Here is a 21,744-nt window from a genome sequence, read left to right on the forward strand (position 1 = left end):
ACCGGGTTTTGCCGGGTCGTCCGGGTTTCCGGGTCAACTCGCCGGGTCGGCCGGGTCACACCGGGTCATGGTTTACCTTATTTTTTCATCAACCCGGCCCGGTTCCAGCCCCGGGTCGGCCGGGTCCCGGGTCAATCCACCGGGCCGGGCCGGGTTTTAAAACTATGCTTTTATTTCAAAATATCAACTTCATCGTTCTAGATTTGTTTTAATACGCCAGCTGGTTCTATTTAAAAAAAACGTAGCACGGGCAAAGAAAAGGTCGGCCATTTAACTGGCTAGGCCATGCCGTGTTTAGTAACAATGCAAGGTTAATGGCTTAAAGCTTTACTTCGCATTAAAATACCTTAAAAAATTCAACATTTCAAGTGATTCAGCTTGAACGCCAGCTGGAGCAACATGAAGACAGTTTGTGCAAATATGTTCGAGAAAGAGAGCCCCCCGACGCTACTCAAACTCAATGCTTTGACAAAAATACTGACCAGCTACCCTATCTCCATCTTTCATGGCACAAGCAACCTCTTATAGTCGTTCCCCTCCTTTTCAGCAAAACTTAAGACTCCATTTAATGCCTGAAAATTGCAAATAAGATGTGAAGAAATGAAGATCGCGGGTAAAGATGGTCTGTTAAGAAAATATGTTTTGTTGATTAATTAACTCGAATCAAATTCAACATTATTAGAATTATGTTGTTGTTCAACCTCAAGTTTAACCAAAATGAACTTATCTAGAAGATTATGCTCATGAAGAAAGGAGTGCAGCCCGCTTACTAACTTCCTGACATGTTTTTGTTGGCACATTCTCTAGCAAATATTTCAGCTGTGGTGTTAACTTTCGGGTCTCCCGATCAGCTAAGGGAAACAAAGCCTACAAGCCAACCAACTATTTACCACCTGAGGGTGGCAAATATTTTTGCAACTGCTGTTAATTACCAGCTGATAAGCGGACTGCTAGTACCATATTGATTTCCTTCACGTATTGACTGTCTCTGGTTTAAGATGGTCGAGATTACATATTTAGTGTGTTTATTCAAGATTTTTGGATTGTCTAAGCAGATATTTGCTTATTCTAAGAGCAATATTTCCCTGATTCAAGTAGGATCAAAAGAATCATACATTAGTGAAAAGACTTCTCATCCATAGTTTTCTGGATGCGATCATACAATGTCAGCAGCAGATCAGCAACGCCTTCTCCACTGTAACAACATGAAAACTCAGAATATTACTACATTGAGACTGAAAGGAGAGTGAATTTCATAAAGCAGTTAGGAAAGCTAAGGAAAACAAAGGATCTAGGGAGGGACCAGGACATGCCTAACTGTGCTAGTAGGTAGAATCCTGACAGCTTCTACTCCTTCCTTCGTTAACGCAGTTTTAACCTGGGGTTGGAAACCATAAATTATAACAGGGATGAGAAAACGAATTGAGAAAACACTCCGTAAAAAGATGGTGAAAAGTAGACAAACTTGTTTGATCCTTGAAGATAACTCAGATTGCACCTCTGTCCTCTGCTGGGGTACTGCCCTTGAAATAGGAGTGTTGGGGCAATTTTTCCATCCTAAAAGTTTGTCCACCTGCATAATTTCGAGACAAAAAAAAAAAAACAATTAGAGGATCAAGAATTAAAGCAAAGCCCCTTTTGCTGAAGAAGAAGAAGAAGAAGAAGAAGACCTTATTCAATACAAGGACGAAATTCTTGTGAAACAATCTCAAAAGCTTGACTAATTCAATTATTTCATGATCGACCCCAACAGCAATGTCAAGAACTAAAACAGGAAGATCACATGAAAGCCAAGCCCGCAGACGCTTATTAGAATCTGACTCAACAGCGGAGATATCAACGATGAGTAAACAAGGGAGATTGATTGATAAAGGACCATCCACTTCTCTCTCTTCTGCTGCTGCTGCGCCCGCTGCTGCTCTCTCCTCTATGTACTTGGCTGGAAAGAAAGCGGCACTCCTGCCACCATGATTCTGCTGCTGCTGTTGCTTCTTTATATCATCATAGCTTCCCATATATTCCAACAATTTGGTTTTCCCACAATCTGTTTGACCCATGATACAGCAAACCGGAACCTTTTCCACAGACATTGTCGCTCCAATTGCCCTGATGACGTGATTGATGGCTTTAGTTCTATATATATATATATATAGAAGGAAATTCCGAAGTGAAAATAGGAAATATATAGAAGAAGGAAACTGACTATGTATTTCGTTTTCCGAAGTGCTAAAGGAAGAGTCCCCAAAACAAGAAGCGGTGTGCTTACAGCGGCGGTGTCACAAGCCGGTTCGAGTCCTGTCCCTGTCTAAGAACGTCAAAATGATGGATGTGGACAATTGCAGGACGTTTTTGAAGCTCATGATCACCGGAAATTAAATAAGAAAGGACCTCTCTCTTCCATTATTCCTGGTGACCGTCAGCGTCACCAATTAATTCATAATTATAAGACGTATTTATATATTACCGCCATTGTTTTCTTTTTCTCTATCCATTTCTCAAGAGAAAAAGAAGAAACAAATTGTATTTCATTGTGATAAATGATAAAGATGTCATATTCTGTTGCTTTGTATTTCATTGTGTATTTTATAAATGATAAAGATGTCATATTCTGTTGCTCCAAATAGATTGATTGACTTTCTAATTCCGTTCTTCTCAAAATTATTGTCTACTTAAAAATAATAAATTATTTTCCTACAATATTCTTAATTAATTCATATTTTTGTAACAGATCTACAATTACAAATGCAGGGTCTTAGAAAATGGCAACCTGGTGTATCAATTAATGCCATTCATAATCCATACAGAAAATCAAACATGACATTCACTTTTGATTGGGAAAAAAAAATGCATTTAATCTTTTTGATTCTATAAAATAATCATTCAAAAAAATATGCCATGTTTATCATAATCTTAAAACTTGATGATTATTTTATGAATAAGTTGAACATATCAATATTCAACTTGGAAAACATGTTAAAATTTAATATATTCTTAAAAATATCTTTACATTATTATTTAAATAATTTTTTTGAGGTAAGTTATTAAATAAAAAATAATTCAATAATATTTTTTTTTAACATCAATTTAATCGACGAGCATGATATAGTGTTGATATAAAAGAATCGAATCTTAATTGTTTTAATTATGTTCAGAATATATATAAAATTAATTGTTGCATATTGAAATATTGCGTTCTCATGAGAAGGTAAATCAAAATTGATTCATTTAGAAAAGCAAGAAATTAGCAATACAAGTAAAAGATGATATTTTTTTTATTTTATTTTTCATCTATATGGTAATAATCAGGTGGTCATTATGATTAATTTATTTTAAAAAATAATATTTATATTTACATAATTCAGTTACATAAAATAAAATAAATTTGACATGAAAAAAAAAACTTATAATCAAACTCAAGATCTCTTTTCATCCATTATTTCCATAACTCAAAAACTTTCTTCTAATTTTTTCATGTTGATATTGCATTAACCATTAAAAAAATATGGTAATGTGCCATAATAAAGTTAGAAATGAATTCAAAAGGCAACTCACAATAATAACTTTCATTTATCTCTTTTTTTTAGTAAAGTGATTGTTTCCATTTGATTTCCCAACAATATTGATTATTTTTTTAATCTACTAATACTGATGATGTGGCATATTAATTAATAAAAAAATAAAATAAAGCAGGATTTTAATATATCTCTTCTCAAAAAAAAAATATTCATTTGAATAGTGTTTTTCCCTTTCATAAAAACCCTTTCCTTTTTTTCTAATTTATTTTTTTAATTTTAATTTTATTTTTCAATATTAGATTTATTATATATTATACTTTATATTATTTTTTTAATTTATTTTTTTATTAATTTATCACAATTCTATAGTTTGGACCGCGGATTTGTTTAGTTAATAATAGTTTTTTTTCTTTTTTAATTAATTATTTTTATTAATTTCATCATACAATATTGGATTGATTGAAAAATAAATTTTTTAATTTATTTCGGTTTACTTTCTATGAAGTTATTTTTATCTCATGACTCGAGACACGAGTATAGCAAATTAACTTAGATTAACTTAAGTTATTTTTATGTTTTATAAATTAATTTTTCATTTAAATTTTATTTTTTTAATATTGAATTTATTAAAAATTAGACTCCATAAAAGTTTAGATAGGTTAATATGTTCTGCTCCTTTGCTTTACCCTATATTAAAATTCCAAGGTCTGAAATCTGCTCAACTTCTAGAATACAGAGATGGTTATGTCCAAAACACGGGCATAATTGAAAATGATTCTTTTAACACTTGGTGCACAATATGCATAAGATATGGTCTAAAGTTTAAATGCCAAGCCTAATTGGGGCAAATTGTCCTCTGTGAGGATATGTTTCTGGTGATCAGAAGTGACCAACACTTCCTGTAATGGACATAACAGGAGTCTCAACAAAGAACTCATTACAGGTGCTCAAAACTGCCACTCTCACCTTGCACAATGGCTCATCTAGCAAACTTCAATGTTGTCACTGAGACCCTTCCAGCCACACCAAAGATTACCAACGTGCAGAAAGCCTAAAAAAGGATGAAAATAACTAGATTGTTTAGCAATAAGACGATTAATCTTCAAGAGAACTCATTTCAAACCACAACACTAGCTTTAGGCCTTGCTTCAATAGCTCCTACTAGAAACTCCAGTACTGGCGTCTCTCTCGCAGAGGACAATTGGTTCTCATTGTATAAAAAAGAGTTGCTTGAGTGTAGAGTTCTGACGTGGTTGCTGCAACCATTCTTCATTGTTTATGCTATGCAGAACTTGCAAATGAGGAGACAGGCACCGGTTCTTTTCCGAAGAAGGGAATCTAAATAGCGAATGTTGGGTTAAAAGGAAGCATGCGCAGGGTTAAGAGACATGCCTTTGATCTCCTGGCTCTGGAGGACTTGATAGGACCGGACACCCTTAACTGTCAGGAAGTACTTGATAATCAAGTCCACCTTCATGTCCTACGATTTCGACAAGATCATCTCCGCAGTTCCGGTCAATGATAAGCAACCTTTTACTGATAACAGATTGTTAGAAAATTTTGAAAAGGTAAACCAATGGTTCCATGCACATAAATTTCGCCACTTGATTGCTGAAACTTCCTTTTATATGAACTTGAACTTCGAAAGCTTTATGTGCACTAATTGTTCAGCTTCTGACTCATTGACAGCTTGAAGATGCATCAAGGAGGAAAAACCTGTCTGATACAGAATCAAGTTACCGAGACACAATGGTACTCCTGCAAGATGTCATGCAACAGAATCCAATTGATCTGCGGAGTAAATTTACCTATTACCCGGATGGATTCAAAGTGAGTCCAGCTTTTCCAGTGATGGAGAAATATATTCACATTACGGTGTACTTTCTATTGATTCCTAAATTGCAATTTAGCCTTCCCACTTTTATTTCAAAATTCTTGTCCATTTACTTTTAGGCAAAAGGCACAGATATAAACTCTAATGCAAGGGGATAAAAGAAAATACGAAGTAGGCAAGTACAATAGTGAATTACATTCTCAATTACAAAAACAATAGAACGTAGTTTCACTACACAAGTTACTACCAGCTCATGTTAGGATCACTCTCACTTTCTCAATTTACCAATACCCGTGACAGAGATACATAATACTATCAACTCATGTTAGAATCAGCCCAAGCTCAAGCGAGACTCAAAAGACCGCATGTTGGCTTGACGTCGAGGAATACCTATCTCACAAGCATTAACCCTGGATGCAAATCGGAGTGAGCAAAGTGACTCACCCGATGAAGAGTGATCAGGTGATATGTTTACGAACATCAGTGTCTTTGAGTCTCCACCCAAACATGGCTGAAATAAGATGGAATTGAAGAACAAAAATATCTTAGATCACCAAGATAAACCAAAACAGTGGGAAAGCATGATGTGGAATGATCATTTTAGCCAGGATTTAATTTGAAATGCCACCTAATTACGTTTAGCTTCCCAGAAAAACTATTCAAGTAAATTTTCTTGGGATGCATGTAGGTAGGTCAAACATATAATTCTGTAGCACAAAAGCTCCAAGAAGATATAAATTTATATATCAAAACCTTTTGGCTGACATGATGGCTAGGAGATCTTAACAAGATAGAAGAAAATACTTATGCAGCATGGAAGAAAAATAAAACTTCATGTAATAGTTTAGTGTGAAGATCTTCGAAGAAGAATTATCCTTACACCTAAGAAAGTTCCTTTCATTGTTGTGTATGAGATTTTGCTTCTAGAATCAAATAAATAAAAAAGACTTGATCTATCAAAGATAATTCCATAGAAGTAGCAGCTTAAAATTCATCTTCTAAGTCCTTTGAGCTACTTACCTGCAGAAGATAAGTAAGCTTTGAGTGTCTAAACGGCACATGATCCTCCTTCTTTGCCAATGCAAATATAACATTGCTTAAAGATGATAAACTTTTATTGATAGCCTAATAAAAATTGCACAAAGAAAGTAATTGATTACAAAGAGTGAATAAATCATAAAATATTATCAGATAATAATAGTTAATTCACATACTTGGGTTTCTCTCAATCTATCTCCAGTTGAGCCACTCTTAGAAAGACGCTCGCTCCCAGCAAGATCAATAAGATTCAAAACACCTTGTACTTGTTGTTCTGTGTTCTAAGGGATGCAAACAGACATTCAATTTAAAGAGGAGAAAAGAAAAGGAACAGCATAAAAGACCTTAAAATAAACAAGAGTATTCTTACCTCATTAACACCAGATATTCGCAATGTGAAAACAAAGTGACTTCTAGATGATTGCTCGTTCATTTGAGTCTTGCCAACAGACCTACAAGAAGCAAAATTTTAATTTATGGTTCCATGTCCCTGTATTTGAGGGGAAAACGAGTTTAAAACATACAACACATTGTAGTTGTGTGTGCATCTCAAACAATTTTCCTTTTTTAAGACAACCAAAAGTAGATTGTTTTACCGCCATTTTTTATCCAGAGTAGCAGGTATCAACAATAAGTAGAGTTGCCATCACAAAAAGAAATATGGAGATTCACAAACATTGCAAACAAATACAGTATTGTATAAACATAATAGATGGTTAAAACGTCTATTTTGGTCACGCATAGCCATATTGTCGAGATTAAAGTAAATGACTTGAGAAAGCTTAAGGAAAACTCATGTTCCAAACTGTACTCACCTACAATGAGATGCCTGATCCAAAAGAAAAGAAACCTCTCTAGTACTGCAAACGTCCACAACAGTAAGATCGGAAACAAGGGTGTTCCCATTGGCATCGTGTTTAATTGCATATTGCTTTCCATTACTACCATACTCTGTTCGTGATGAATCTTTTGTTGACAATAAATCTCGAATTGTTTCATTGTATATTTCCAACATTGACACCTGTTATTGTTGTATAAATAAAATTATGTCATTGATTCTAACAAAGAAAATCTAATGGCATTACTATTCACCTGCATTTCATATTTCCAGCCTTGGGACTGAAGAGATTGCCTAGTCTGGAATATTTGTTCTAATGACCTGGGAATCAACCCCTTCTGCTCCGGGTTTCCTGATTTGCCCATCATGGTATAAGTTTTACCTGAACCTGTTTGGCCATAGGCAAAGATGCAAACCTGGAAAAACAAAGCTAATCATCTCTTAAGGCAAAAGAAAAGAGAAGTTCAAGATTTCTCTTTCCATCACTAACTGAAAGAACAACTTAAGATAACTTTAGTGCCAATATAACTGAAAAATTAAGAAGGGACAATGAATTGAAACAATTGATTTAAAGTGGGAAAAGCTAATGAGAGCCCTTAGGGCACCCATTCAGCATTATCTGAAAGCATTTATTGGACTTGTTTATTGTTAAATCGTGTTTAAAAAAAAAAAAGAGAGGAGTAAAAATCAAATATTCAAATAAAAGTCAATGATATTAATTAAAAATATAAAATAATTGTTATGTTACATGTTCATGTTTTTGATTGGGAAAAAAGAAAACAATCAAATTAGCACATAGTGCACACATGCAGTTGCTATTTCCCACATGTGCTCTTGAAATTGCAATAGAAAAGACTTGGTGTTGGATAAATCACCTTATAGCCATCAAGAGCACTTTGAACAAGCTGTGAAATCTCCACAAAAACATCCTCTTGTGATGCATCAGGCATAAAAACTTTATCGAAAGTGAAAGAATATTTTTGCCCTGTTGAGTACATAAACATAACATTAGTTTGAAAGGTTCAAGATACATCAATTTGAACAAGAAAATAATATCGCAGACTACAAAAAGTTCTGTCTAATATTAAGTTATTTCAAGCATACCATTTTGTGTCAATTCAATGGCTCGCCCTAGAGCTTCTGTCGTTGTGGGATAAGATACAACTTTTCCATCAGAACCAGGATTGTCCTCTGGTATCAGAGGACGCACTCGACAAAACACACGAATATTTCCCTTTAGTTCCTGCAGCATAGCAGAGCTTCATAAGATAAATGTATGTTGCACTAAAATAGAAAATAGTTAGAGACTTTGCGATTACCAATATTGTATTGTGTAGTTTTTTTCGAAACTTCTCTCCTTCAACAATTTTAAGTTCTGCATCTTCTAAGCGGTTCTGTAACTCGCTTATAAGTTTCTTTTGTGCTTCAAATTCAGTTTTTGTCTCAAATACAGATAAATCAGATGCCTAAAAAGAGAATAACCCTAAGCATAAAAATAAACCCAAATGACAATATAAAATAGCTGCAAATTAAACAAGAAAATGAAAAATCTCTGGAAAACTAGATAATAATACCATTAATTTATTTTGGGTAGCCTCGAGCTCATCCTGCAGAGTCCTCAACTGGTTACTCTGGGATAAACATTTTTCCTGTGCATAAATTTAACATGTAAGGCAATATAATTGTAAATGCGTGGGAAGTCAAATCAAGTTTTAAAACAAACCTTCAATTCATTAGATTTTTCAACAAGCTCTTCACAATTAACCACTTCAGCTGTTAAAGTTTGCACTTGCAATAGCAGACCATCACGATCCTCGCTCACCTGTTGCAACTCTGCCCTTAAAGATGCAACTTCATTCACCAGTGTGTCCTTTTGCTTTGCAACTTCATCCACAGATGCCTGATAGGATTATCCATCAATAATAGAGTCAGAATACTAAAAGAAAAGTAGAGAAAAAGTTTTTCAACTATGCTTAGACTAGGTAAAATATAGTTAGAAAACAATGTAGGGATAGTTTACGGACCACATATAACTACCAACATTAACATGCCCCCACTAAGATCAAATGCCATGATTTGACAACCTTTAACAAGGCTATGCAAAGAGGTCTCAAGTTAAAAAAGAGGTCTCAAGTTAAAACCTCTACTTTATAACCGAAAAAAAAAATAACAAAAGGCTGTGCAAGAAAATAAGTTGGTACTAACTGAATATCCTTGGACCAGACAAAAAATCTTATCCAAATGATTTCATGGTCAGAGAACTCAGCCTAATTAAAAATTTCTGTCTATGATGAGGTCCATTTTAATAGTTTATCCATCTTAAAACCCTTGGCAAAGGAATGTGGATTGTGTACCTTCCCCATCGAATATTGAGAACATTTTCCTATAGCAAGGGAATTTAAGTTAGATCACTGAACTGGGACAAGCTCACCAGATTTATTGTCACTGTTTGCTTCTCTATGCAGATGTCAATTCCTGTAATGCTAGGTTTTTTGTCTTCAAAAGTTAAATATAGGCGGAATCTTACTTTCAGAACTGCCATCATCATCCTTCAAGATCAAGAACGTTGGCATTCAAATTTTAACTTTAATGTTAAATGAAAAGCATTTTTCAACCTTCCTTACATCCCACATTACAGATCTGTAAGTCAAGATATCAATATTCCAAACAGCTTAGAATTTTAGGTTGTATAATTTTTCAATTTTGTATGGTAACACCCTTTGAGATGAAGTTATAACATTTTAGCAACTTAAGATATCACAATTAAACTGCTTAACATAAAGAAGCCTCTATAGTGGAATTTAATTTCCCATGTTTTGGATACATTTTTTTAGTAATGTATATATAATTTGAGTCTTGACTCTGTACATCTTTCCTTCCTAAACCAGTTATATTCACAACATTCTTAATCTTTTGGGCAGCCTTACTTTTGAACAGTTTTATTTCGAGAAAATGCTTCTATCCACAATTTTCAAGTGTTCCTTAGTGAAAACTAGATCTATAACAGAGGGTAAAATTGCCGGCCTACATTATGTAAGTAATAGGTCCAACATATATGCCAAATGGTGCTTGAAGCCTAAGCGCATCAATGCTCAATGGCAATCCTGATAACAGAGAGTTGGAACTACAAACTTGTAAGTGTTTTTTTCATGTGTAGTAGAATGTTTCTTTCTGTACTCTGAGCTATAAATAATGGTCCTAGCTACCTCATAGGTAATACTTACTAATAAAAGTTTTTCTCCTAACTACTGATCGCTTTCTTCTCAACAAGTGTCTACTCTTGCAAGCACATTGAATTCAGCTTCCCGACTATCCATTAAGAATAACATTGCACCATGCAGTTAACTAGTGTATGTCATGGGAAATGATTCAACACTTCAACAAGAAGAAAAAAAAAAGGAAGACCAATAAAAGCTTACTTTGCATGAATTATATTGATCTTGCAATGACATGCATTGACCCCTTAAGGTGCTAAGATTCTCAACTATAGCAGCTTTCTCTTTTTCTCCACGCTTTACATTTTCATGAGCTGTGTCAAGATCTGTCTGAAGCTTGCTATTGTACAGTTGTAAGCTTGAATTGTACTCCTGTAGTAACTTGTACATATCGCTTACTGATGTTATCTGGAGGATTCAACAAAGAATATAAGCACACAAGATAGGTCACTTCTATAAAATCATCAGGACTAATTCAAAAAACATTTATTATGTTACCCTTTGGTTAGCACTTTGAAGCTCTCCTTGAATCTTTCCTTGCTCTTCCAAGAGGGAAGCTTGTGACTTCTCAACAGTAAGTCTGGCCTCTTTCTCTCTGGCAAGAGAATCCAATGCAGCCTGGAGAATCAAGAAAAGAAGAAATCAATTCACATAGCAGTATTTTATTGGTGAAGCATGCTTGAGTTTTAATTTACTCTTTCTTACCAACTTCTCAGATTCCTCTTTGGAAAGTTTTTCCTGCAGAGAAGCAAGGCTCTTTCTCAACTCCACGATAATCAAATTCAACTCTTCTTCTTTGTTTTTCAGAATCAAATCTAAAATGAACAAAAAGTTCCATTAGCAACCGCATGCTTAGCTAGCATCCAATAAACACAAAGAAAAATAAAATAAACACAAAGAAAAATAAGGTAAACAATAATTAAGCGTACCCATTTCAGCACATTTACTCTCTGTAAAATCCAAAGCATTTTGCAACTTCTCCTGCTCAAAGAGGTAACCTCCTTCTAGCTCTTGAAACCATTTGATACAAAGCCTTAACCTCTTTATATAATCCATCATGTTTTCACATCTTTCCTACATAACCCCCCAAAGCAACCAACATTAAAACACAATTGCCAATTAACTGTTTTAAAATTAACAGAAGAAAAAATAAAAACAAAAACTTTCACTAACCTTGTAATTGAACTTGTTTTTGTATTTCATTCTCTCATTCAACAAACCATAAACATCTTCTCTTGTGAACTCAAACCCACCATACTCTGATCCAGCATTACTAGGTGGTACACTGTTTAGACCAACCTCTTCCTCAACATTTACAACTGAAAATTCATGCCTCATTCTGCCATTATTTGCCGTCCCAACCATTTTTTCTCAAATCCAAGTTCTTGCCACTTATCTACACGCACCTCATCACCAATGTACTTCTAAAAAAATAACAAAAAGAAAACAGAAAAGAAAAAACCATTAGCCCAAAATAGAAAACAAAAAACTAATTCCTCACATGGATATGAGAACCCTGATTTTTAAACAGTAAAAAAAAAAGAAGAAGAAGCTTTAAATGCGAAGATCACAAATAAACTTCTCTTTAAATACGATGACAACAACAAACAACAACAGAACAAAATATCATTATCTACAAAAAAAGACCAGACCCATTAGTAAGAAGAGCATAAAGAAGAAAACCCACATTTTAGAAATTTAAAAGGAGCTCACTTGTGCAGAAGGATTAGTAGCAGTAGGAATGGATATGGTAGGGGAGTTAAGACTTGAGTGGAGTCTTGTTCTGATTCTTACAGGTCAGTTTGAAGCAGCAGGGGAAAGACAGAGTTTGTGTTTTTTATTATTATTATTATATTTTTTTAAAGAAACCCAGCAGTACTAGTGATATTTATTTATTTTGAGATATATATTAAAGAGAGCACGGTAAGTTTGGTGGGGCCATTGATTGTTTTCAAAGCTACCGACGAGAATCACAAGCATTGCTTTTCAGAGCAGGAAGGAAATATTTATCTGCAGAGGGGGGGCAGATAATTTGGGAAGGAACTGTGAAATTGGAGGTTTTTTTTTTTACTTAGCAAAAATTATTTAAGGATCTATCATTCTTGATGAAGTCACGGGAAGCGACTTGTCAAAAGTTATAAATGTCAATTGCAATATTGAGTATGTGATTTATGAGTAGTAGATATTATCTACTAATTCATTAAAAAATTTATCTTTTTTTAATTATTAATTCTTTATCTAAAAAACCATAAATCGTATAGTTCAAATAATCCTTTTTGCAATATCAAAATATAATTTTTATAAACAACACATAACATCTTTAATCATAAATAATAAAATTAGACCAACAATTAACATAATATAACATGATATTTTATTAAAATTAAATTAATTATATATTTGTTTATAATTCTCATTTATAATTCTCGTAACATATAAAAATATATAACTATATCTAGTAATCATCAGATCTCATGAAAAGTTTTAGAACACTCATGGATACATATAGAAAATCACCTTAACTCGTCCAACTCGAAAATAAATCTATAACATTCATATAGGTGTGAGGAGGACTAATATCACTACAACTCATGAATGGACATGGGACACTTGTTAATAGGCATGGATGCTCATAGACAAGCCAACATCTCCTAACACTCTCACAATAAGCAATCTCATATTTTGTAAATGTCACTTCAAGACGAACAACCTCCTTAACCTCTTGAAGTCAATTATAACATAAATTGAGCGTAGTAGTGGTTATAATATATCTCATCTGATTGATACCTTCATGAATAATTATTAGTGTTTTTCGAACTTCTTGTATCAAGTAATGAATCTATATATATACATAAAAAAAAAAATTGTAGTCATCATCCATAATAACATTAACAATATTTAATAAATGTTTGTATGTAAAACAACATTACATACCAATCGATTTTATCTTGAATATCAGAGCGCATAATGTATTAGATTGTATGGACACCTCGAGGAATGTGACCGAGTAAATATAATGAAACAATGTGTAATAGATTAATATCATATCATATAATTATATACATTAGTCATCAGATGTCGCTCCTCAAAAACACGATCTTTCATAGCATCATCAACCACTTTCCTTTACGTTTACCTTGATGGCTACTGTTATGCAATTTGTTATTGATATCAATATAATTTGGTATATGTTGAGATAGTTTAAATTGTCGTATTATCCAATCTAAACAATGCATCTCAATAATGTTGAAGCAATACAACGAGATCTATGTTAACTAAAGGTCAGATTCCTCGCGGCATATAGGCAAAGCTAAAGTATCTAGTCCTTTATATATGTCATCAATACATAACCAATCAAAACATATGAAAAACTTATATTAGATAACAAATTGAAATTAAATAATTTTTATTCAAATAACAAAAAATACTATATATTTGTAACCATTACCTGATGTGGTTGAGGTGTATCCAATCCATCCTGGCAAAACTCATAGACCTGAGTGAGATTTGTTATGAAATGTCTAGTCTTGCACCTTCTGACATGACAAATCATAAATCTAGTATATTTTTTGCATTCAATTTATATAAATGATATATTGATTAAAATCAAATTTATTTTATTATTACCTAAAACAAATGGATAGTGACCTTTGAATGATAGTGTCAAACATACTATTATCCAAACTTACTAGACATTCGATATGAGTATGATTTAATGACCAAAGTTATATTAATCAACAATATAAATTTTAAGTTAGTATTTAAAATATCATTAATTCTAACAATCATAGAATTTAAAATAATTATACATGAAGAAATAATAGATACCTCGTCAATTTATCTTTTTTTAGATATGTTTTATGTAGTTTTAAGCATAGATATGCAAGCATGCTCCCTAGCTGTCATTAGAAATGATCCAAAAATCCTCAATAAGTGTAAAAAAGAACAAAAGTATTGCATTCTAATAGCACTCATGAAAATAAAACCTTTAAACACATGAAATATGTATACTCAAGCATATAGGGTCCTCTATCATATTTACCAGGGGTCTTAAAATCTATATTCAACCATATTAATATAATGCAATCGCTCCTATAAACACTAGCTAGATGTACCCATTCCAATAGATGATTATAAAAAGCATGTATGTCAATTGACCCTTCATGTTCAATTTACATAAAAAAATCTAAATGTAAATTAAAAAATTTATTCAAGTATCTAATTAAATAAATTGATAATCACTTGTATAAATAAATAAAAATCATTAATGATAACTAAAAGTAAAACTAGAAAAATAAAGAAATAAATATAAATCAAGATATTTAATCATGCAACATAGTATACTTACCTGGTTGTGTATACTAAATTTTTTATTAAATTCAATTTTTCTTCAATCAAATCTTAATACAAATAGACAAATATATGAAACTGATTAAATACAACAAAAAGGGGAAATAATATTATGCAAAGCTGTTTATATTATAAATATTATTTAAAAATGTATATTTTTAATTTTTAAAAATAAATTTAATCTACATAAAAATAAATTTGCAGATGAATTATAATAATATTTTTAAAAATCTTATACATTTAAAACAATTTAAAAAAATCTATTAAAAAAACTAAACAAGTAAAATAAAAAATCATAGAGGAGAGATATTAATTGAAATATAAAGTAAAAAAAAGTATTTAAAATAAAATACATACTAAAAAAAGGTATAGATTAAAATAAAACCAAAATTAGTTTTTTTAGAAAAGAAAAAAGTTTGTATAGTATAATTGTTGCAAGCACATTTAAAAGAAACAAAAAAAACAAATAGCTTGGATTATGAGCCTGATCGAGTTTAATAAGTTGATTATATTTTAATTAGATGATAGAAAAAATATCTAACAATAATAGATGGATAAAGTTTTTATATACGAAAAGTCAATTTCTCAACAAATCAAATGCTGAAAGATAAAACAAAAAAAAATAATTACACAATAAAGGATCCAAAAAACAATTATATACATAATTAAAAGAATGAGTGTGAAAATAAAAATAAAAAATAAATAGAGGGAAAACAATTTTTTTTCTAAAGAGTTAAATTAAAAAGAAAAGAACTTTAACAAAAGAAGGAAAAAAAGATCAAATCGAAAAAAAAAAAACATCATAAGTTTCGATTAGAGGATAAAATTTAAAACCAATAAAACTTTAACAAAAAAGCTAAATAAAAATAAAAATTAAAAGAATAAAAACTAAATTGTGAAAGTAATAAATGACAAATTATAATTAAAAAATTAAATTGAAAATAAATAAAAATTTTATAAAATGATCCAAAAAAATAAAGCCTGAAATTGAAACACCAAAAATAAAAAGGATTAAGGTGTACTTTTTAATGGAAAAAAGAGAAAAAATGAGGAATAAAAAACAACCATTAGAGATAAACCATTCATTCTCTATTATCATGCCCCTCTTAAAGAGAAAAAGAATGTAACAGTATTTTTAAAAACATGATAAAAGAGTAGGCTTTGTCAACAGGAAGCATCATAAGCATTGAGTAAAAAGCATGGGTCAATATTTTTTTAAATTGAAAAATCAATTATTTAATTTAAAAGGACTAAAACACCCTTCATAAAATATAAAAATAACAAAAGAAAAACCAAATGAAATGATAAAAATTCCCTTGCATGCCTTACTTTTTCTTGATTCAAAGGGTAAAGACATCTCTTTATTGTATTTAAAAAGATAAAAAGAGACAAACACACTTGATTAATAGCTTTAATTTTCTTTGATTTTATATGTATTTTAGTCATTTTAGTATTTAGAGAAATAGTATTTATTCAAGAAAAAATACATTAATATTTTAAAAAAACTATAAAAATAAATATTTTATATAGAATAATAATTGAGAACCTTTTATTCTAAGAATACAATATGTTTTTATAGTCTTTCTTTTTTATCTTTTTCTCAATCATATTGCAATTTTATCTGCATAAAAAAAATATCTCAAATTTAATTAGAAAAAATATCTTTATAGGAATTCGGCATAAGCTTGATTAAGTTTAATAATACTGAATTTGATAAATTGTCAAACTAATATATATATTTAGGTTCAATATTTAATTGAATTAAAGATTATTTAGTTATAAATTGATCTATAATTCTACATAAAAATTCAAATAAATAAAAATATAAACAAAACATGTTGATGCATTAATTAACTTTATGAGATTGTCCTTTCAAATTAAATATCATCAAATGAGAATCGTGAAAATTATATTTTTAATAAAGGACAAAACAAAAAAAGTAAGATAATTAATTTTTGGAATTTTCAATAAGAATCGTGCTGGTAGGACAACTAAATGAGGAAAAAAATGATTCTTTTTACAGGACAAAGAAGGCGCAACGTATTCAAGTGTAAGGGCAGTTATGCTCCAAATTTCAGTATAGAGGTTAAATAACTAAATTCAGAAATATTAAAAACCACATATAATTAATTTATTCATATATAGTTTTAAGCCGGAAATGGAATATGAACCTTTTAGATGGAGAAAGAACGCTATAATTGTTGGGAGCCAGTAAGACTGAAATGCCCTTGGTTTTATTGTCATTTCCCATTTTTTAGCTACCACTCCTGAAATTCCAGCCTGGACTTTTGGTTTTACTGTGCGGCTCCCCAATCAAACAAAGGAATTTTATCATGGTGATTACACCAACAAATTAAAAGAAACTAGGCCCGTGTGAAGGAATCATTGTAGCATAACATTTTTTTCTATTTATTTTTTCATAAATTATTATGAATTGAAATTATTTTTTTTTTATTTTTTTTTAGTTTAATCCTTAATTGTTCTGTGCAATTTAGCCTTTTTGAACTTAGATTATCATCTACTTACCCTTTTTTTTTTTGCAGGAAACATTGTATTGGAAATTAGGAGATCAAAGTGAAAATTACGAATAGATGGTAATTTTGAATTTTATTTGAAAATTTTATTTTAATTTTTCATTTATTTTTATTTATAAGTGATTAGTTCATTTAGTTTTAAAAAAAATTAATTTTAATATTAAAATTTTTTTACTTTATTTTTTAGTTTTTTATGAGAAAAAAAAATTATTAAATTCCAGCTTAAAGATTCAAATCATTAAAATAGTTGAAATCAATATTAATAGATTTTATTTCATGGCATGTAACTGAGATTTTAGCTATTAGATGACAAAGTAAAGTGACTTGTCTTAGCATCAATTTTTACACTTAATAATAATTCTTAATAATACTCATGCATTTGCGAAATGCATAACAGCTAAAATCAAATTACTGTATTACATTTTTCTTAGATCAAGATGCAACCTCTTTGCTAAAAAAAATGCTTAGAATTGGTTTTATTCTTGCATTGGTTTCCAACTCTCATAAAAAATAAATAAAAAAGGTCGTTTTATAGATTTGGATTGACCTCAGTTGGGGGCAGAAAGGATCAAAGGAAACCATACAGTTGGGGAAAATACTATGCGATAACAATTAAAAAAAATCAAAGGAGTATTTTTTATCCTCTTTTTTTTATATATATAATTTGTTCTGCCTCTCCTTGTATATTATTATTCATCATAATAATATTTTTTATTTTTTTATATTTTATCTCAATTTAAATTTATTCTTCAATACAAAATTTATTAAAAATTATATTTTATAATTTATTTTTTATAAAATTATTTTAAATTCATAATCTAGACCATAAATTTAACATGTTAATTTGATTGATTCAATTTTTTTTTTGTTTTTTAATTGACTCATACTATATTTATATTTGTATGGGTTATTTAAATTATTTTTAGTTGAGATAATTTCTATAATTTAAATTTTTTATTAAAAAAATCATTAACAAATCTTTATATATATATATATATATATTAAAAAAAAGTTAATCTCACCTGCAATATAGTTGAAGTACAAAATAATAATCTAGAATCCTCTAAAGGGCTTCAACACATGAAATAAAAAAAAAAGCTGAAAGAATATTAAACCAGTTAAATCCAGCTAAAAAAATCAATTGAATTAATTTCATTTTTTTATTAATTTTTATTTAAATTAATATTACTTTAGTCTATTTTTTTATTCTAAAATTTAAGCATGTCTAATAATTCACAAAATGATTAGTAATACTATAATTTAGAGTAATCTTTTAATTTAATAACCTAGGTTTTGAACCCAATTGCATTAGAATCGAGTTTTATAATTATCATAAATATATTAAAATTAAAAAAAGAAAAAGAAAAAGTGGATAACCTAATGTTAAGCTACTCCTGTTATGTAAATTAATTAGGTGGCAAATTGGGGAAGGTCCTAGCCCTATAATAATATTGTTTGTCAATCAAACACGAAAGTCACCTGCATTATCTTTGTTTTTAAAGATGGGCTGGGCAATGATTATGAAATGCGTGAATAAGGATTAGATAAAGAAGAAGTTGACTGGAAGAGGTAAAAAATAGGAAAATATTTGCCTGCCTGCTATCATCAAAGCTCGCAGCTACACAAGAACAGAGGTAATAAACGCTTTGGAAACCGCGATGATTGATGTCTTCTCCCCAGATGACATCTCCTCCACTGATTCTGGAATCAGCATAATTTGCACACCTCCACTTCTATCTAGCTGTTGAGATTTTTAGATGGAACAACTTTTTTATTTTTTATGTGAATGGATAGAATTAGCAGAATTTTATATAAAAATTTCTATTTGAATGTTCTTCTCGAGGTCCAAGATGAATGGATAGAATTTAAAAAATGGAATAGATATTTTTAAATGGCAAAGTTTATCCAAACATTTTCGAGATGTATTTTTTTATATTTAAATTCATAATTTAATATTGAATTTTATCTTGAAAAAATAAAAAAAATTAATCTATATAATTGATACAGGGCATGTTTGTTTTTATGTTCTTTTTTATTTTTTAAGTTATTTTTTTTTGTTAGATTATTTATATATGTTGGTTTTAAAAATAAAATTTTAAAAATAAAAAATATTATTTTAATATATTTTTTAGCAAAATACATTTTAAAAAATAATTGCTGCTATAATATTAAACACTACAGAATTTTCAAATTATCAACTCTAATTGATGACTAATATCATCATTAAAAAAAAGGGAAAAACACCAATGTTATATATAAATAATTTAATAAATCTTTCAAGATTGTCAATTTCCAAAACTAGAAAGGTGGTAAATGAGGCTAAATGAACTGAAGGAGCAAGGAGTCCCTTTCCCGTACCTAATAATTAAACTAGGGCACAACTCAGCAAAACCAAAATTACTATAATCTCTTTTGCCACAAATAATGAGTGAATGCGAGTGCAGTAATTTTTAATTTTGAATATGTTTTGAAATCATATTTTATTTAAAAAATATTAAATTAATATTTTTTAGTTTTTTAATGATTTTATATACTAATATCATTAAAAAAACTTCTTTTAACATATTTTCAAATAAAAAATACTTCTAAAAATCATGATTATTTAACCAGAATAATTTTCTCTTTGCCTCAAATGGGTGTGGAGAATTTTTCACTTTCTCTATAACAAGAACTCTCTCCTAGATTTGGCAACATATATAGATAAAAAGAGAGCAAGAGTCCCCATCTCACATGGTGGAAGTAGTTGCTGTATCCATTTGGCTTTTGGTGCTCGGTTCCATTCACGTGATCCTTTTCATGTACTAACAATCCCTTTTTGGATGCTTCCTCTTTAGCCATGCTCGTTAACATTAAAGAGGGTTACATGGAGGTATGCTGAATTATTTCCCAAGTTGAAAAAACAATCGAATCTTCTTTATACCTAATAAAACCATGTTTAGGCATCTTTCTTTTTTATGTTAATAGCTTAACTATCATTTTAGGTTCAAGTTATGAGCTTATTTGTTTTTACCTTCAAGAACCATGGCACGGTGGCAAAGAATTTAAAATCTGCAACAAATTTTAAATTTGAATTAAAATATGTATTTTTTATAAAAATCTAGAACAACCGAGATTTTACTCGCTTACCTGAGTTCACAAAGCGTGCTTTTTGGAGGAGTGAGATTTTCTCGAATTAAAAAAATTATTTATTTTTGTATTTCAAAAATATTTTGTCTTTTAAATTAATAATGTCTTACAGTAAAAAAATAAATATAAAATAGATAAAAACATATTTAATTAAAGAGAAAAATAAAAACATATACAAACAAATATATTTTAGGATAATTTTAAAATGAATTTTTATTATTTTGAATAAAATAGATAGAAAAAACACATTCTTTTTATCTTGATATGTTGACATGCTATCTAGTGCATGTGCATGTCTTGTTGCTAGGGCACTTAGATTTGTAGACTAGTTTATTGCATGTTAATCGCAATGCTAAGAGATTGGTGGCATTTGTCTGAATGATATTTGCCTGTTTATCAAGCAAACGAGGTAAGATCTGCCTTGATTCAGCGTAAAGATGATAAAAACTTCCATCTTCAATCAAAGCTCTTTTATTTGGTGTCTTTGAATGCGTGATGAAGCATTAAAGAATGTTGTCAAGTGGAAGAAGTTCTAGAAACAAATTAAAATGGATCCAGGACTAGGGTTCAATCAATACTATTTTTAGCAATTAAAAAAAAAATATATCTATTAATGCTAGCCGCTGTGATTTAAGTCTGGATTCAACAAAATGCCCAACAGAGAAAATAAAAAAAATAAAAAAAGGTTTTTTCGTATAGAACAAGCAAGCATCTTCTCGTGAGTGTGTGTATATTTCCTTTACTTGCTTTTATTATTTTGGATGTGATGTTGATTCTATATTTTATTTGTAAACTAACGGGAGTTACTCATTTAATTTTGTACGTTTTCAATGATTGATTATTAGTTAACTAACTTGAGAGTTCTCTCACAGCTTTTTTTGAATTCTCTTTGTAAGATTTTGAGTGTAATAAATTTTATTTTTTTTATTATAAACCGTATGAAAAATAAAAAGAATTATATCCACTTTTATTTATTATATTCTTATAATAATTAAGGGGAGAAAAGTTAACACATATATAGTATTTGATATTGCGGTAAAAATATTATTTATTTAAAATTAAATTTTTTAATATTTTTATATTTTTTTGATGTACTTATGTCAAAAATAAATTTTAAAAAATAAAAAAATATTTTAATATATTTTTAAATAAAAAAATATTTTAAAAAATAACTATTATTATAATATAAAATACTACATTAATAATTATTTGATATTACAGTAACTTTTATTTTTTACTTTTATTTTTTACCCAATTACATAGAAAATATAATTTGACTAGCTAAATAACTTTA

The 21,744-nt window shown here is 29.9% G+C and overlaps 2 protein-coding genes and 1 pseudogene across 3 annotated transcripts; 1 reads left to right on the plus strand and 2 right to left on the minus strand.

The window, feature by feature from the left end:
* Positions 1-1,116: 1,116 nt before the first annotated feature.
* Positions 1,117-2,125, minus strand: LOC105130244 (eukaryotic translation initiation factor 5B-like). The gene is made up of 4 exons (XM_011032649.1): positions 1,671-2,125; positions 1,466-1,573; positions 1,314-1,378; positions 1,117-1,195 (listed from the first exon to the last, which is right to left on the minus strand). Exons 1-4 carry the CDS (start codon positions 2,088-2,090, stop codon positions 1,117-1,119), a joined length of 672 nt encoding a protein of 223 aa, XP_011030951.1. The 5' UTR covers positions 2,091-2,125.
* Positions 2,126-4,393: 2,268 nt separating this feature from the next.
* Positions 4,394-5,517, plus strand: LOC105130192 (psbQ-like protein 2, chloroplastic; annotated as a pseudogene).
* LOC105130191 (kinesin-3-like) lies at positions 5,505-12,304 on the minus strand. 2 transcript variants are annotated; one of them, XM_011032591.1, is made up of 17 exons: positions 12,154-12,304; positions 11,614-11,864; positions 11,370-11,514; positions 11,146-11,255; positions 10,939-11,058; positions 10,645-10,848; positions 8,949-9,125; positions 8,800-8,874; positions 8,545-8,691; positions 8,330-8,468; positions 8,101-8,210; positions 7,480-7,641; positions 7,203-7,408; positions 6,758-6,839; positions 6,564-6,668; positions 6,370-6,474; positions 5,505-5,860 (listed from the first exon to the last, which is right to left on the minus strand). In XM_011032591.1, the coding sequence occupies exons 2-17, from the start codon at positions 11,803-11,805 to the stop codon at positions 5,681-5,683; spliced, it is 2,259 nt and encodes a 752-aa protein (XP_011030893.1). In that variant the 5' UTR covers positions 11,806-11,864; positions 12,154-12,304; the 3' UTR covers positions 5,505-5,680. The 2 variants fall into 2 exon arrangements, with proteins under 2 accessions (XP_011030893.1, XP_011030892.1); XM_011032590.1 differs by having other exon boundaries at positions 12,128-12,304.
* Positions 12,305-21,744: the final 9,440 nt, after the last annotated feature.

This window comes from Populus euphratica, unplaced genomic scaffold, assembly GCF_000495115.2.
Source record: "Populus euphratica unplaced genomic scaffold, PopEup_1.0 scaffold95.1, whole genome shotgun sequence".
Lineage (NCBI taxonomy): Eukaryota > Viridiplantae > Streptophyta > Magnoliopsida > Malpighiales > Salicaceae > Populus > Populus euphratica.

Excerpts from the sequence above, each read along its gene's own strand:
- LOC105130244 (XM_011032649.1), bottom strand. The coding sequence starts at position 2,090 with ATGTCTGTGGAAAAGGTTCCGGTTTGCTGTATCATGGGTCAAACAGAT. Across the intron at positions 1,574-1,670 it reads TCGTCCTTGTATTGAATAAG|GTGGACAAACTTTTAGGATG; the intron begins GTCTTCTTCTTC and ends GAAATTATGCAG. Across the intron at positions 1,196-1,313 it reads CTACCTACTAGCACAGTTAG|TGGAGAAGGCGTTGCTGATC; the intron begins GCATGTCCTGGT and ends ATGTTGTTACAG.
- LOC105130191 (XM_011032591.1), bottom strand. The coding sequence starts at position 11,805 with ATGGTTGGGACGGCAAATAATGGCAGAATGAGGCATGAATTTTCAGTT. Across the intron at positions 11,515-11,613 it reads AAAACAAGTTCAATTACAAG|GAAAGATGTGAAAACATGAT; the intron begins GTTAGTGAAAGT and ends GGGGTTATGTAG. Across the intron at positions 8,469-8,544 it reads AACTACACAATACAATATTG|GAACTAAAGGGAAATATTCG; the intron begins GTAATCGCAAAG and ends GCTATGCTGCAG.